This window comes from Zea mays, chromosome 6, assembly GCF_902167145.1.
Source record: "Zea mays cultivar B73 chromosome 6, Zm-B73-REFERENCE-NAM-5.0, whole genome shotgun sequence".
Lineage (NCBI taxonomy): Eukaryota > Viridiplantae > Streptophyta > Magnoliopsida > Poales > Poaceae > Zea > Zea mays.
Window position 1 is genome coordinate 112,929,625 of NC_050101.1, and position 15,234 is coordinate 112,944,858.

Consider the following 15,234-nt stretch of genomic DNA (forward strand, 5'->3'; position numbering starts at 1 on the left):
AAGTTTGGAATGAAGGATGCCAAGCCCATCAAGACACCCATGGGAACTAATGGGCATCTCGACCTCGACACGGGAGGTAAGTCCGTGGATCAAAAGGTATACCGGTCGATGATAGGTTCTTTACTCTATTTATGTGCATCTCGACCGGATATTATGCTTTCCGTTTGCATGTGTGCAAGATTCCAATCCGACCCTAAGGAATCCCACCTTACGGCCATAAAACGAATCTTGAGATATTTGGCTTATACTCCTAAGTTTGGGCTATGGTACCCTCGGGGATCCACATTTGATTTGATTGGTTATTCGGATGCCGATTGGGCAGGGTGCAAAATCAATAGGAAGAGCACATCGGGGACTTGCTAGTTCTTGGGAAGATCCTTGGTGTCTTGGGCTTCAAAGAAGCAAAATTCGGTCACTCTTTCCACCGCCGAGGCCGAGTATATTGCCGCAGGCCATTGTTGCGCGCAATTGCTTTGGATGAGGCAAACCCTGCGGGACTACGGTTACAAATTAACCAAAGTCCCCTTGCTATGTGATAATGAGAGTGCAATCAAAATGGCCGACAATCCCGTCGAGCATAGCCGCACTAAGCACATAGCCATTCGGTATCATTTTCTTAGGGATCACCAACAAAAGGGAGATATCGAGATTTCTTACATTAACACTAAAGATCAATTAGCCGATATCTTTACCAAGCCTCTTGATGAACAAACTTTTACCAAACTTAGGCATGAGCTCAACATTCTTGATTCCCGCAATTTCTTTTGCTAGATTGCACACATAGCTCATTTTATATACCTTTGATCATGTCTCTTTCATGTGCTATGACTAATGTGTTTTCAAGTCTATTTCAAACCAAGTCATAGGTGTATTGAAAGGGAATTGGAGTCTTCGGCGAAGACAAAGGCTTCCACTCCGTAACTCATCCTTCGCCGTTGCTCCAAGTCACTCTCCATCTTTGGGGGAGAGAGCAAAAGGACTTCGTCTTTGGTATAATCTTAACTCATCTATTTATGACCAAAGGGGAAGAAAGCGCTTCGAGGGCTCTAATGATTCCGTTTTTGGCGATTCATGCCAAAGGGGGAGAAAGATGAGCCCAAAGCAAAAGGACCGCACCACCACCAATTTCAAAAACTTCGTGTTTTCAAGAATTTTATCATTTGGTATCCTATTATGTTCAAAAGGGGGAGAAAGTAGTATTTCAAAATGTTATATCAAAACCCTCTTGAACACTAAGAGGTGGATCTCATTTAGGGGGAGTTTTGTTTAGTCAAAAGAAAAGCATTTGAAACAGGGGGAGAAAATTTCAAATCTTGAAAATGCTTTGCAAAATTCGTATTCACTACCTTTGACTATTTGCAAAAGATCTTTGAAAAAGATTCACAAAAGAATTTGCAAAAACAAAACATGTGGTGCAAGCGTGGTCCAAAATGTTATATAAGAAAGAAACAATCCATGCATATCTTGTAAGTATTTATATTGGCTCAATTCCAAGCAACCTTTACACTTACATTATGCAAACTAGTTCAATTATGCACTTCCATATTTGCTTTGGTTTGTGTTGGCATCAATCACCAAAAAGGGGGAGATTGAAAGGGAATTAGGCTTACACCTAGTTCCTAAATAATTTTGGTGGTTGAATTGCCCAACACAAATAATTGGACTAACTAGTTTGCTCAAGTGTATAGACTATACATGTGTAAAAGGTTCACACTCAGCCAATAAAAAGATCAAGTTTTGGATTCAACAAAGGAGCAAAGGGCCAACCGAAGGCACCTCTGATCTGGCGCACCGGACTGTCCGGTGCACCAGAGGACTCCAACGCAAACTCGCCACCTTCGGGAATTTCCAGAGGCGACTCCGCTATAATTCACCGGACTGTCCGGTGTACACCGGACAGTGTCCGGTGCGCCAAGGAGGAGCGGCCTCAGGAACTCGCCAGCTTCGGGAATCTCCAACGGCTAGTCCGCTATAATTCACCGGACATGTCCGGTGTGCACCGGACTGTCCGGTGCAAGTCCGGAGCAACGGCTATCTCCGCGCCAACGGCTCTCTGCCGCGCATTTAATGCGCGCCCTGCGCGTGCAGAAGTCAGGCGCGCCCATTCCGGCACACCGGACAAGGCACAGTAGTTGTCCGGTGTGCACCGGACATCCAGGCGGGCCCACAAGTCAGAAGCTCCAACGGTCAGAATCCAACGGCAGTGATGACGTGGCGGAGGCACCGGACATGTCCGGTGTGCACCGGACTGTCCGGTGCGCCATCGAACAGACAGCCTCCCAACGGCCATTTTCGGTGGTTGGGGCTATAAATACCCCAACCACCCCACCATTCATTGCATCCAAGTTTTCCACTTCTCAACCACTTACAAGAGCTAGGCATTCAATTCTAGACACACTCAAAGAGATCAAATCCTCTCCAATTCCACTCAAGCCTTTAGTGACTAGCGAGAGAGATTTGCCGTGTTCTTTTGAGCTCTTGCGCTTGGATTGCTTCTTTTCTTTCTCACTTGTTCTTGTGATCAAAACTCCATTGTAATCAAGGCAAGAGGCACCTAGTGTGTGGTGGCCCTTGCGGGGAAGTTTTGTTCCCGGCTTTGATTTGAGAAGAGAAGCTCACTCGGTCGGAAGGACCGTTTGAGAGAGGGAAGGGTTGAAAGAGACCCGGCCTTTGTGGCCTCCTCAACGGGGAGTAGGTTTGCGAGAACCGAACCTCGGTAAAACAAATCCGCGTGTCACACTCTTTATTTGCTTGCGATTTGTTTTTCACCCTCTCTCGCGGACTCGTTTTTATTTCTAACGCTAACCCGGCTTGTAGTTGTGTTTATATTTGTAAATTTCAGTTTCGCCCTATTCACCTCCCCCCTCTAGGCGACTTTCAGCAGGCAGCGCAGCAGCACGAGGCAGAGCAGGCAGCGCAGCAGCAGGCGGCGCCTCAGGACGACGACGACCAGCAGCAGGACGACGACGACCAGCACCAGAACGCCTCAGGTTCAGACAGCTCTAGTTCGAGGAGCATCTACCTGCGAGGCCCCGCGAGTCTCCCGCCGCGTCCCATACTTCGGGACAGACGACCGCTGATTCGGCCGGAAGGGGAGAGGTATGTAACTTTATGTTCTTCATTCTTGTTCATATTATGTGTTCAAAATGATAATATAAACTAATACTTTTTATTTATCACTTGGACAGGTCTTGGACGGTTTTGGATTATGCTGGGGGTCATCGTCGCCCCCCAACAACATTCTCGGCCTGCTGTGCAGGGAACACTTCCCTGGACTTGTGGAGTACGCCGGAGTGACGGGCCCAGCCTTCACCTTCGACCACTACGCCGTCGCCCCCGATGCAGTAGACCGGGACGGCAGGGAATTCAATAACAAGGTGGAGCGGGTGAAGCAAGAGCTGTGGGTAAGTCTTAGTATAATGTAAAATATGTCGCATTCGTTGCAAATTCTTAAAATAATTTATGGATACATCGTTTTTGTATGCAGGATTTCTTCAGATGCGATGCTGGATACGAGGCTAGGGCGGATGTGGTGGCCACCACGAGCTGTAAGAAGCTCGTTGTGGACATGCACTATGAGGCCCGCATCTAGGCCATCATCACCTACCACGGCTCCGTCCTTGGGGAGAAGGTGACCAAACCTCAAGCCCGAACCATGTCGTTGACCAGGGAGCAGTACCTGCAGGTAAAGTCATGCATGTTTGGTACCAGTACTCCATGCATGAATTTTATTTTATCTTCTGATATGCACTTTATGTGTTTACTTTGCAGGTGATTCCACATTGGTGCGCCGCACATCCTCTGTGCTGGGAGCAGATGGTGGATAGGTGGTGTTCGGCTGAGTGGGACAAGGCACACACAGCTAGCCGGGAACGACATTTGATGATGCAAGGCCCCTCCCACCATCAAGGCAGCCGGAGCCTGGGCCAATATGCCGAAGCATGGGTACGCCACCTTTTTTATTTAGATATATAGCACTAAGTTAGATATTATTTCTAACTATCTCGTTGGTTTTCGTTGCAGTCGGCGTCACATGGTGGCAGGCCTTGCTCCACCTTCTCGGCCTATGCTATGGCCCATAAGGGTAAGGCGACGTCCAACATCACCTACAACCCGGATGACGGGCCCGAGGCCTACACCAACCCCGCCGTCTACAGCCGCCTCCATGACTACACCGCCATGGCGCAGGAGGTCCATGGCCTAGACTATGATCCGAGCACCGAGCCGATCGACCCCGATGTGCTCATGAGGGTCGGAGGAGGCAAGAGACATGGGCGGTACTGGATTGCCGACGGGGCAATCGACTCGTCCTCCACTCCCACTCTGTCTCAGGTGAGAGCAAGGAGCACGGGTTCGAGTCCAGCCATACGACCTCGGCACGACAGCTCACAGCATCGCATACAACAACTCGAGGTTAGTGCTTATGTAACTCGTCCATTCTTGAGTTATATACCTTCTCTTTGAGTTACTATAACGTTGGCTTGTAATATTACAGACCCAACTAGAAGAGGAGAGGAGGGAACGTCAAGAGATGGAGGCGAGGATAATGGCGGAGCGGGCGGCGGCTGATCAGAGGATGGCGGAGATGTTCCAGTACATGCAGAGCCTTGGCGCCGCACAGGGCATCGCTCCGCCACCTCCATTGTTCCCCCCAGTTGACCCTACTCTCTTCCACACTCCTGTGAGTATCAAAATTGTAGTTACATGTTTGTAATGCATCTGGTATAACACATGCAATCTCTTCTCTGTGCAGGGCCAATCTGGGGCGGCATCCAACAACCCTCCGGAAGGGTTCAGCCCAATGCAGCCCCGGTCAAACCGCCCACCTCCATGAGTGTTGTGTTTTCATTGTTTTAGACTTCAAAACTTATGTATAATACTTATATCTGTGTTTGATACTTACGTGAGAGCTTGCGACGTTTGAGACTTATGTTTGTGTTTAATACGTGTGTTGAACACTTATGTTTGTGATGGATATTTATGTTTTTGTTGGCTATTTATATTTGTGATGATATCTGTGATGTATATATATGATATATATGTGATATCTTCTGTTTGTGTGGATGGAATACAAAAAACAAATAAAAAAGGTATATACTAGTCACTTTGCCGAGTGTTACACTCGGCAAAGAGGCTCTTTGCCGAGTGTCTGGGTTATAACACTCGGCAAAGAGCACAGACCTGGACACCGACTTAGGTTCTTTGCCGAGTGTTATGTCGATGACACTCGGCAAAGAGGTCGTCTTTGCCGAGTGCCATTTAAGACACTCGGCAAAGAACTTGACACGGGGACCCTCTCTGGCGGTTTCTTTGCCGAGTGTCTCTTGTGACACTCGGCAAAGAAGTATTCTTTACCGAGTGCTGCCTGGATGGCACTCGGCAAAGTAACCGTCTCCGTCACCGGCGCCGTAACGGCCACTTTTCTTTGCCGAGTGCTCTCTGGCACTCGGCAAAGGAGGCTTTGCCGATGCACTGTTTGTCGAGCCTTCTTTGCCGAGTGTTACACTCGACAAATGCTTTGCCGAGTGTTTTTAAGGCTTCGCCGAGTGCTTTAGGCACTCGGCAAAGCTATTGATTCCGGTAGTGATTACTGAGAACGAAATTTTGGCGAAAACTGCCCAGACCTGCTAATCCCGAGCGGTTTGCATTTTTCAAATTACAAATCCAATTCCCCATTTGTTGCCAAAAAATGACGCTTCCCGGTTGATTTTCGCTAAAAACCGACCGACCGATTTCCAATTTTTCGACCGTGCGTTTTAAATTAAAATAAAATGTTTATCAGATTTCTTGTCGGGAAACCGTAGTGTTTTTACCATTTTTTTGTTTTTTTATCGAATCCATTATTGTATTTTTTCAAAATCTTTGAATTTTGAACGAATTTTAAAAATCAATGCAAACCATTACTGGTTTGATCCGGTAACAATAAACCAGACCCCTATTTTGAGCGGCTTTGTATGAGGAGCACCCAGCAGGCATGTGGAACGAGATTCTTAAGGCCTTGTTCGTTTACATCGGATTGTACCCGGAATCGTTCCGGCTAATCAAAGTTTATATAAATTAGAGAAGCAATCCGACTCGGAATCGTTCCAACCCACCAATCCGACACAAACGAACAAGGCCTAAGGGCATGTTGTTTACTCCGAAACAACTGGAATGATAAGTTTTTTTTTACTAGTATCGATTAGGGTACGTTCGTTTGTCCAGGAATAGTCTCGGAATCGTTCCGGACGATCAAAACTTACATAAATTTGAGAAGCAAATCAACTATAAATTGTTCCATGCCTCTATTATGGAAAAAACGAACGACTATTTAGGTCTTATTCGGTTATTTCTAATCCATGTGGATTGAAAGAGATTGAGACAAATTGACATAGATTTTATTTGACTTGCTATGGATTTAAACCGACATAATCATGTCTAATTCACATGAATTAAGGACTTGTTCATTTTGATATTAATCTATATAGATTTGATGGGAATGAGGACCCGTTTGGTTTCTTTAGGGTTGTGGACTGAAACGATTCCTAGCCGACACAATCATGTCTAATCCACAACCAAATTCTCGAAAAAAACCCAAACAATCTGGTGTTTCTTAGCACCGCCGGTGCTAAGGGCCAGTTAGAGCAATTGCTAGGAATCGAACCACCGACCTCGTCGGCGCGCGTACCCTGCACTACCACTTCATCTATGACATGCTTTGTGTCTAATTTATAATTTTTTTGTCCATATATTACAACCAACTGAGTGTAAATTGCTTGTCTGAGACCGCAAACAAATTCAAATAAAAAAGTTGTCAACTACAAAGTCGAATAACTTTTGAAGTTCTGTAACTTTCATTCTGACACGGTAGTTTGCAAAATTTGAATTTTAAATTTGATATACTTAGATTCAATTTTGAGGACCGAAATGAGTTTAAATAAAAAAGTTGATAACTATAAAGTTTCTTAACTTTAGAGATCTACAACTTTTATTTTGATGGTTTCATCTAACGAGGTCGTTTAAAAAATTCGAAAAACTAAGGACAAAAATGATTTCTAGTGACGGGTTTTTAAAAAATCGTTACTAAAAAATCATGGATTTTTATATGCAGTTTTATTAAGTAACTGCATGTAGTAATATGAATTTTAGTGACGATTTTTTTTTAAAACCGTCACAAAAATAGCATGTACATAACTGAATCCGTACGACGGTACCGCCCATGTCCTGCTGTTGTGCCTGTCTCGGGCAAATGGTTAACCCACTAGCTCCAAAGGCCCAACGCTAGCGTGCAACCGCGTGCTTGACCATATTGACGGTTTCGACACGTGAGGTGCCTGCTGGTGACCGGCCGGCCGGTCGCCGGACCTTTTGTGAAGCGAAGGAGGATGAACAGAAAGGATCAAACAAGATCGACACGGACCACGTAAATCCATTTTTTCTCTCCCGGAAAAATACTAAAACGTATGATCTTAAATTTTATATATTCGTCTACAAGTATACCAGTCGGATATATTCAGGAAAAAAAATCAAATAGTAAAATTACAATGCTATAAATACTCATAGACTAATAGTTAAACTACACACAAATATGTTGATTTCACTTACATAGTCTTCTGTATGCATCGTTCCTAATTTTGTCATCTATGCTTATATAAATAACGTAAAATAACTTGTCCAAGAACTAAAGTAACAAATTAACAGTTCGCACAATCACTTTATCCAAACATTCATTAAAAAATATTTTTTATGATTTAAAGTACTATACATATATCGCAAATTATATATTAAATAAACTAGCTGATATAATATATGCTTCATATAGGTGATATATATTTATTCGTGACCGCATGTGCAAAACCTGCAGCTAAGATTGTCATCCTAAACCCAAGTGAGGTGAGTAGAATTCACGCGTAGGTTTCACGGTGGTGATGGCCTGATGGGCCTGGAGTGCGTGGCGGCACGGCCCAGCTTTTGAATCTCACAAGACCGGCTGCTGCAACGTGGACTGCGCCGGCGGCGCTGAGTAGGAGTCGACGTTGACCCAGAGCAGCGAGAGCACGGACACGAAGAGCACCGACCATAGCACGGCGATGGTGGGTGCCCTGTCCCGCCGCGCAAGGAGACCCCTGAAGAAGCCCTGCAGGTGCGCCACCACCCACAAGGCGAGAGCCAGCTTCACGAGGACCGGTCCCCACGACCGGTACCCGTGGTCCACCCCGTACGACACGGCCACCACGACGCCGGCGAGGTTTCCCAGCAGCAGACTCGCCGGTGGGATCAGCAGGTTCGACCACCGCAGCACGGACTTCTGCGCGTCGGAGGGCTCCTCGCCGGCGGCGCCACTGTCGTCATCCGAGGTCGACGACGACGTCCTGGTCGCCGCCGTCTCCGTGTAGGTGGAAGAGAAACAAACGTCGATCCCGGCGCACGAGCGGAGGATGCCCTGGAACACGGCCGCAAGGCACGCCGACGTGCCAGTGACAGCCCAGAGCTTCTGGTCCCGCCACCACGCGCGCAGCGTCACGCCGCTCCACCGAAGCTCCAGCGCGACCGTGGCCACCACCGAGGACAGGAGCAAGATGACCACGACCGCGTCGTAGAAGCCCATGTCGTCCGGGAAGATGGACTTGCCGGTGAGGAGGCAGGCCGCCGGGAGCGCGCAGTAGACGGTGAGCGGGATGGACGCCAGCGGGTAGGCGACGCAGCTCACGTAGCCCAGCCTCTGCATGAACCGCAGGCTCCCGCCAGCACCGGCCCAGACAGGGCAGTGTCGGCTCAGCAGGACGCCCATGGCCGCGACCGCTCGCTTCGACGCCGAGGCCAGGACGTCAGCGGGGCTGGCACGCGCGAAGCTCCGGAACGCGGTCCGCGCCGGCGCGCAGTACGCTGACGACCACCCGCGCGCGTGCATCCTAAACCCCGTGACCACGCCGCCGCCGCCGCCAGAACCGTACATCCAGCCGACGTCTTTGCCCCACCTCGTCCGCGCTTCGTACGCGCAGCTGACGACGTGGATCGCCTCCCTGAGGAGACAAGAAGCGTCTGCGGCCGCGGACGTGTCGCCGCCGCGCTCTTGGCTCGCGAACGCGGACGCGATGAACGCCGGTGAGTTGCCGAAGTGCCGCTCCAACGCGGCGCGGTAGGAACGCAACCTCCGCCTCCTTCCTGCAATGCCAACGGTTAGGGCTCTCGCGGTGCAAACCACTGCGGCCTGCGGGCAGGCGAGGCGAGCACTGAGAATTGTTATGTTCCTTCGACGCGCCTGCTTCCGTCAGTTCGTCGGTGTCCTCCGAGTCAAGCAGAGGCACGGTGGACATGGTCCTCCTCAATGCTCGCTTCCTCAACTTCCCGAACCACCACCTGCTCGGCTGCTCCGCTGCACCGGCGCCTCCCCGTCGTCGTCTTCAGTGGACGCGGGATCGAACCCGTACAGCGCCTTCCTGTTGATGCAGCAGCCGGAGCCGACGTACACCGGGCCCTGGATGCCGTCCAGGCACTTCATGCCGATCTGAACCCCACCCCAGCGTCAAAAAAGCGTGTGTTAGTGTTAGACGACTTGGCGGACAGCGCTGCAGTGTGCAAAGCTCTGATTGATCACTTGCGTCGAAGAAGACAGAGTCGCGAGTCGCGCGCGTCTCGCCACCGTCGTCGTTGACGCCCATCCTCAGCGGGAACTGGACGTAGCACGTCCTGTTCCCGGACTCGGGGTCCATGAGGAAGCACATTGCCTCCCTCAGGACGCCGCTGTTGGCTACGCAGTGGTCGTGGTCCAGGTTGAGCACGTAGGAGCCGTTCGTCAGCAGAGCGGACACCCGGAGCTGTGGAACGAACAACTCAGAAAACCGTCACGGGCTGAGAACGCTGCTGAAGAGCAGACCCGGCCATGACGGCGTACTGCTGGACGACACACGTACGTACCAGGGCGTTGAGGGCGCCGGCTTTCGTGTGATGCTGGAACCCCGGCTTCTTCTCCCGCGACACGTACAGCAGCCGAGGCAGCTCGTTCCCCTCGGCGTCCTGATCGCCGGGATGCCCCAGAAGAACCTGGACACCGTGAACCAATAAACTCCATCAGTGGCACGTTGCCCGTTGGGGTGAGGCGCAGCGCAGGGAAGCACTCTCTGACCTGTATCATTGCAGGATGGTCTCTCGTGTTGTTCCCAGGCCACGGCGTGCCGTCCGACATGACCCACCCGTCCTCCGGCACCTTCCGCGCCTTCGCGGCGAGGCAGTTCATCCTGACCTTCAACTCCTCGTACGCCCTCTGCAACACACATCTACTTAGTCAACCACGCACGACCAGCTGGGCCAGTCTCCTCGGCTGACCTACTACGACTACGACCGATCGACCGACCTACCTTCATGGCGCGGCGTTCCTTGACGAACGACGGCGCGGCCTTGTCCCTGAGGTAGTCGACGCCGCGGGCGAAGTAGAGCTCGGGGGCCCTCGGCTCCACGGCGTGGCGGCGGCAGAACGGCACCCACCGCCGCGCGAAGCCCGCGGCGTCGAACAGCGCCTCGAACAGCAGCAAGTCCGCGCCGTCGTCGGACACGTAGCAGGCCAGCCTCCGCGCCGGGTAGTCCGCCGCGAGCACCGACAGGACCGTGTTCGCGGCCGCCAGCGGCGGCTCCGCCCCCGCGCCCGCCGCCGTCACGAGCACGTCCACGCTGCCCAGCCGCGCGTCCTTGTCGTACCTCGAAGCCAGCCTGTCGAGGTGCGTCTCGCGGCTGGTCGGGGACAGCTTCGGGAGCTGGGCGAGGAGCCACGCGAGGGCGAGGCACAGCTCGCAGGCGAGCGCGGCCAGCCAGAGCCAGGGCGCGCCGCGCGCCGGGTGCGCGACGCGGTACCGGAAGAAGGCGGCGAGGAGGAGCAGGCGCAGCGCGACGGCCGCGCCGTACAGGTTGAGGTCGGCCGGCGGGAGTGGCAGCTTGTCGCTGAGAGACTCAGGTGGGCGTGGGCCTCCACGGTCACCTTCTTCCCCGCTGCAAATTCAGCCATGGTAAGGCAAAAAGGCCCAGTTCGGCACGCACAAATTCTGCAACAGGATTGCGGTGCCCCGTGATTCTAATCTAATTTTGCGAAATAAACCAAAACAAACAGGTAAGGGTAACCCTGCGCGACAACGAAACTGGTAGATACGTCGTGCATTAGCAACAGCATTGAACTGATGGAATAGCGAGACCTTTCTGAAGATTGAGGCTCCTGGTCGGGGTCGGGGTCTAGGGCCGGGGAGTTGACAGGCACGATCTCTGGGCTATGCTCGTCCATCCTGATCGACGATCGTAGCTAACAGGCGAACACTTCAGTTTACTCAGTAATAAACCCATTTGATCCAGTGCAAGAAAGAAACCGTATAACAAAAGGCCGGCCAGTGAAAAAAAAACGAAAACTGTCTCCATCTGAAGAAGTCTCTTTCTGTTCAATTCCTCTCTCTGTCTTCATCATCCAGTAAGACGCAAGATCCCAGATAATTCCGTGGTTGGGGTCGGTGTTTGCGAGGCGGTCTCAGTCGACGACACGGCAGGACAGAACTACCGCTTGTGTGCTAGCTGCACTGCAGCAGCCATAGCAGACAGACAAGGGCCGGTGAACTAGAATTTGCCGTCCGCGCCTCCGCGGCATCTAACCTGCTCCTGTGTAGACCTGGCCAACGGCGATGCTGGCACGACACGAGCGTGCCTCTCCGTCTAGCTAGCCGGCCCAAGAAAAAAGATAAGGCCTGCGAGTGTCACAAATCCCAGTTTCCAAACAGTTACTGTACAAGTCTTGAAACAGGTGGTAAGGCTGAAATTTTATTTTCAGCTCTGTGATTAGCAACGGTGTTCCCTGTGAAGGACATTAGAAATTTTTTTTTAGATAATGGAACAAAATCCGGCTTTCGCCTCTTTCGAGGGTAGGGCCAAGGTCAGACACCAAATAACAACTCTAAGTACTCACAAAATAAGGCCAAAACATTTAGCCTAAAAGACTTAAACTCTCTCTTACTCCTCACCGATTCAACACTCACTTAAAAAATGAAAATGATCAATACAACGTAATCCTATTAGAAAATCTCCAACCCCGATAAGCAAAAAAGTGCATGGCCATCGTCTCCAGATGTCGACAAGCTCTTCTTAACAGATTCGCTGAATCGTCACTTCTTTGCAGCTGCGCCCAAAGTCTGAGCCAATGAGTTCCTCTGAATAGAACCTGCAAATAAGTAAACATTTGTGCTCTATTAAATACTAAGTCATTTCTACTTATCCAGATAGCCCAACACAATGCTGAGACACCTGTAATAATGAGATTCTTAGTATTTAAATCCACACCCATCAACCAGTTCCCAAAGAAATGTTTAACAGATCTAGGTCCTGGTAAACCAAAACAGATTGATATCAACCGCCACATAAAGTGAGCAACATGACAGTCAATAAATAAATGCTGATTGGTTTCATCCAAATTACAAAAGCCACACTTACTGCTACCTTGCCAGTTGCGTTTTGCTAAATTATATTTCGTCAGCACTACTCCTTTTAATAAGTACCACATAAAGATTTTAATCTTAAGTGGCAGTTTAAGTTTCCAGATTTCCTTATGATTAAAAACATTCCCATTATTAATAATACTCATATACATAGATTGAACTGTAAACTGCCCAGAATTAGTTAAACTCCATTTAAAAATGTCCCTATCGACACTCAACTGAACATGTAATATACTCGCCACTAAATTATACCACAAAGTGAGGTTTTGACCGATAAGCGCCCTACGGAATGATACGTTTAAAGGTACTGTAGCCAAAACTGTAGCAACCGTGACACTTTTATGTCTCACAATATGATAAAGAGACGGGTAACAATTCATAAAGGATTGAGTACCCATCCAAATATCCTGCCAGAACCTTATTTGTTCTCCATTTTTAATAATGAAACTTCCTAGGTTAAGGAAGGTATCCTTTACTTTCATTAACCCCGACCAAAAATGTGAATCACCATGTTTAAGTTTCACATTCGACAACGGATATCTCTTAAGATATTTGTTACGCACCAATTGTTGCCACATCCCATCCTCATTAATAAGCTTAAAAAGCCATTTGCTTAGCAAGCATTTATTTTGAACTTCTATGTTCTGAATTCCTAACCCTCCTTGATCCTTAGGTTGGCATAGGATGTTCCATTTGGCAAGTCTGTACTTCTTCTTATGATTCCCTCCTTGCCAAAAGAACCTAGACCGAAAGCAGTCTATTCTCTCGAGAACCCCTCTGGGTATCTCGAAGAAAGATATCATAAACATAACTAAGCTGGTAAGCACTAAATTTATTAGTATTAATCTGCCTCCAACAGACATAAGCTTCCCTTTCCATCCACTGAGCTTCTTTTCGAATTTTGCCTCTACTATTTTCCAATCACTATTGTTTAACTTCCGATAATGCATTGGTATCCCTAAATATTTAAACGGATAGTCCCCATTTCTGCAACCGAACAACAGTTGATATTGATCCTTAACATCGGAGGCCTGACCAAAGCAGAAAATCTCGCTTTTGTGATAGTTAATTTTTAACCCTGAGACTTGCTCAAAGGCCAGGAGAAGTAATTTCATATTCTTGGCTTTCTCCAAGTCATGCTCCAAAAATAGGACAGTATCATCTGCATATTGCAAGATAGATAAACCGTCCTCCACTAAATGAGGCACCAATCCTACAACTTGTTCCTCCTCTTTTGCTCTTTTAATTAGAATACCAAGCATGTCCACCACTATATTAAAGAGAATAGGGGACAACGGATCCCCCTGCCTTAATCCCTTTTTAGTTTGAAAATTTGCCCCAATTCGATCGTTTACCTTAATGCCGACATGGCCTCCTGTCATAATAGAATTAATCCATGAACACCAAGTACTGGAGAAACCTTTCATACGTAAGGTCTGCTGCACAAAGTTCCATTTAACATTGTCATATGCCTTTTCAAAATCAATTTTAAATATTACCCCACTCTTTTTCCTTCTATGAAGTTCGTGAATCGTCTCATGCAAAACTACCACCCCTTCCATAATGTTCCTGCCAGGGATAAAAGCTGTTTGGGTCGGAGAAATTACTTTCGAAGCAACCGAAGAGAGCCTATTTGTCATCACCTTTGTAAAGATTTTAAAACTTACATTAAGTAAACAGATAGGTCTATATTGCTGAATCGTCTCCGCCTCCCTACATTTTGGTAAAAGTATGATCGTGCCAAAATTCAGACTATAAAGAGGTAGGTCGCCTCTATGAAAGTCCTGGAAGATAGCAACTAGATCATCTTTTACTGTAGACCAAAACACTTGGTAAAACTCCGCAGGAAATCCATCCGGACCAGGAGCTTTATTATGCTCCATCTGGAATAGAGCCTTGCGAATTTTGTCCTCAGTAAAAGGTGAAATCAAAAGATCATTTTCTACTTCCGAGACCTGAGGTATGTCTTGTCTATGGCTCTCATCTAGACCCGCATCTGTTTCCTCCGGTGGACCGAACAACCTTTTGTAATAGGACGTTATATGCTTCCTCAAAGCTTCTTCCCCATGTATGACATTGTCTCCATCCCGCAATTGGTAAATCCTAGACTTCCTATGTTTCCCACTAGCAACAAGGTGGAAATACTTAGTATTAGAATCACCTTGAAGAAGTTCCTTAGTTTTCGCTCTTTGATACCACTTGATTTCTTCCTCTCTAAGCATATGGGCTAACTTATTCTGAAGAAATTGTTTCAAATCAATTTCATCAACTGCCAGACCAACCCCCTCTGCCTTTTTATCCAAGAAATCTAGTTTATTCAGAATATCTTTCTTCTCTTTTTTGTACGCTCCGCTGGATTTTTTTGCCCAACCCCTAAGGTGTTGCCTCACCCGTCTAATCTTGGCCTGCCACCTTTCCAACGGGGTATTTCCCACTGTAGCTGAAGCCCAAGTAGTCTTTACCATATCTAAGAAACCATCACGAAGTAACCATCCTAATTCAAATTTGAAAGGATGCGGATGTGCACAATCATTAGATTCTCCAGTGTTCAACAACAAGGGCGTATGATCGGAAATATCCCTGTTCAGAGCTACTACTGTAGATAAAGGATATTTATTGTCCCATTCAGTAGCTACTAGGACACGATCCAGCTTTTCATATGTCGGATTAGGTAACCTGTTAGCCCAAGTAGAAATAATGCGCTTGATTGATTCGTCAGGTGAACAGTAACAGGATATCTATATTGGCTATCGTCTCCACCGGCACTGCTGCCACTGGGTGTGCCTCTTCT

The 15,234-nt window shown here is 48.3% G+C and overlaps 1 protein-coding gene across 1 annotated transcript; it reads right to left on the minus strand.

Annotated features, from left to right (window-relative positions):
• Positions 1-7,957: 7,957 nt before the first annotated feature.
• On the minus strand, positions 7,958-10,967 carry LOC118472312 (putative cellulose synthase A catalytic subunit 11 [UDP-forming]; the record flags this gene model as incomplete). The annotated part of the gene is made up of 6 exons (XM_035960297.1): positions 7,958-9,144; positions 9,340-9,487; positions 9,582-9,797; positions 9,898-10,023; positions 10,106-10,243; positions 10,338-10,967. Coding segments are annotated over 6 exons (2,445 nt in total), but the record flags the coding sequence as incomplete, so codon positions are not given.
• Positions 10,968-15,234: the final 4,267 nt, after the last annotated feature.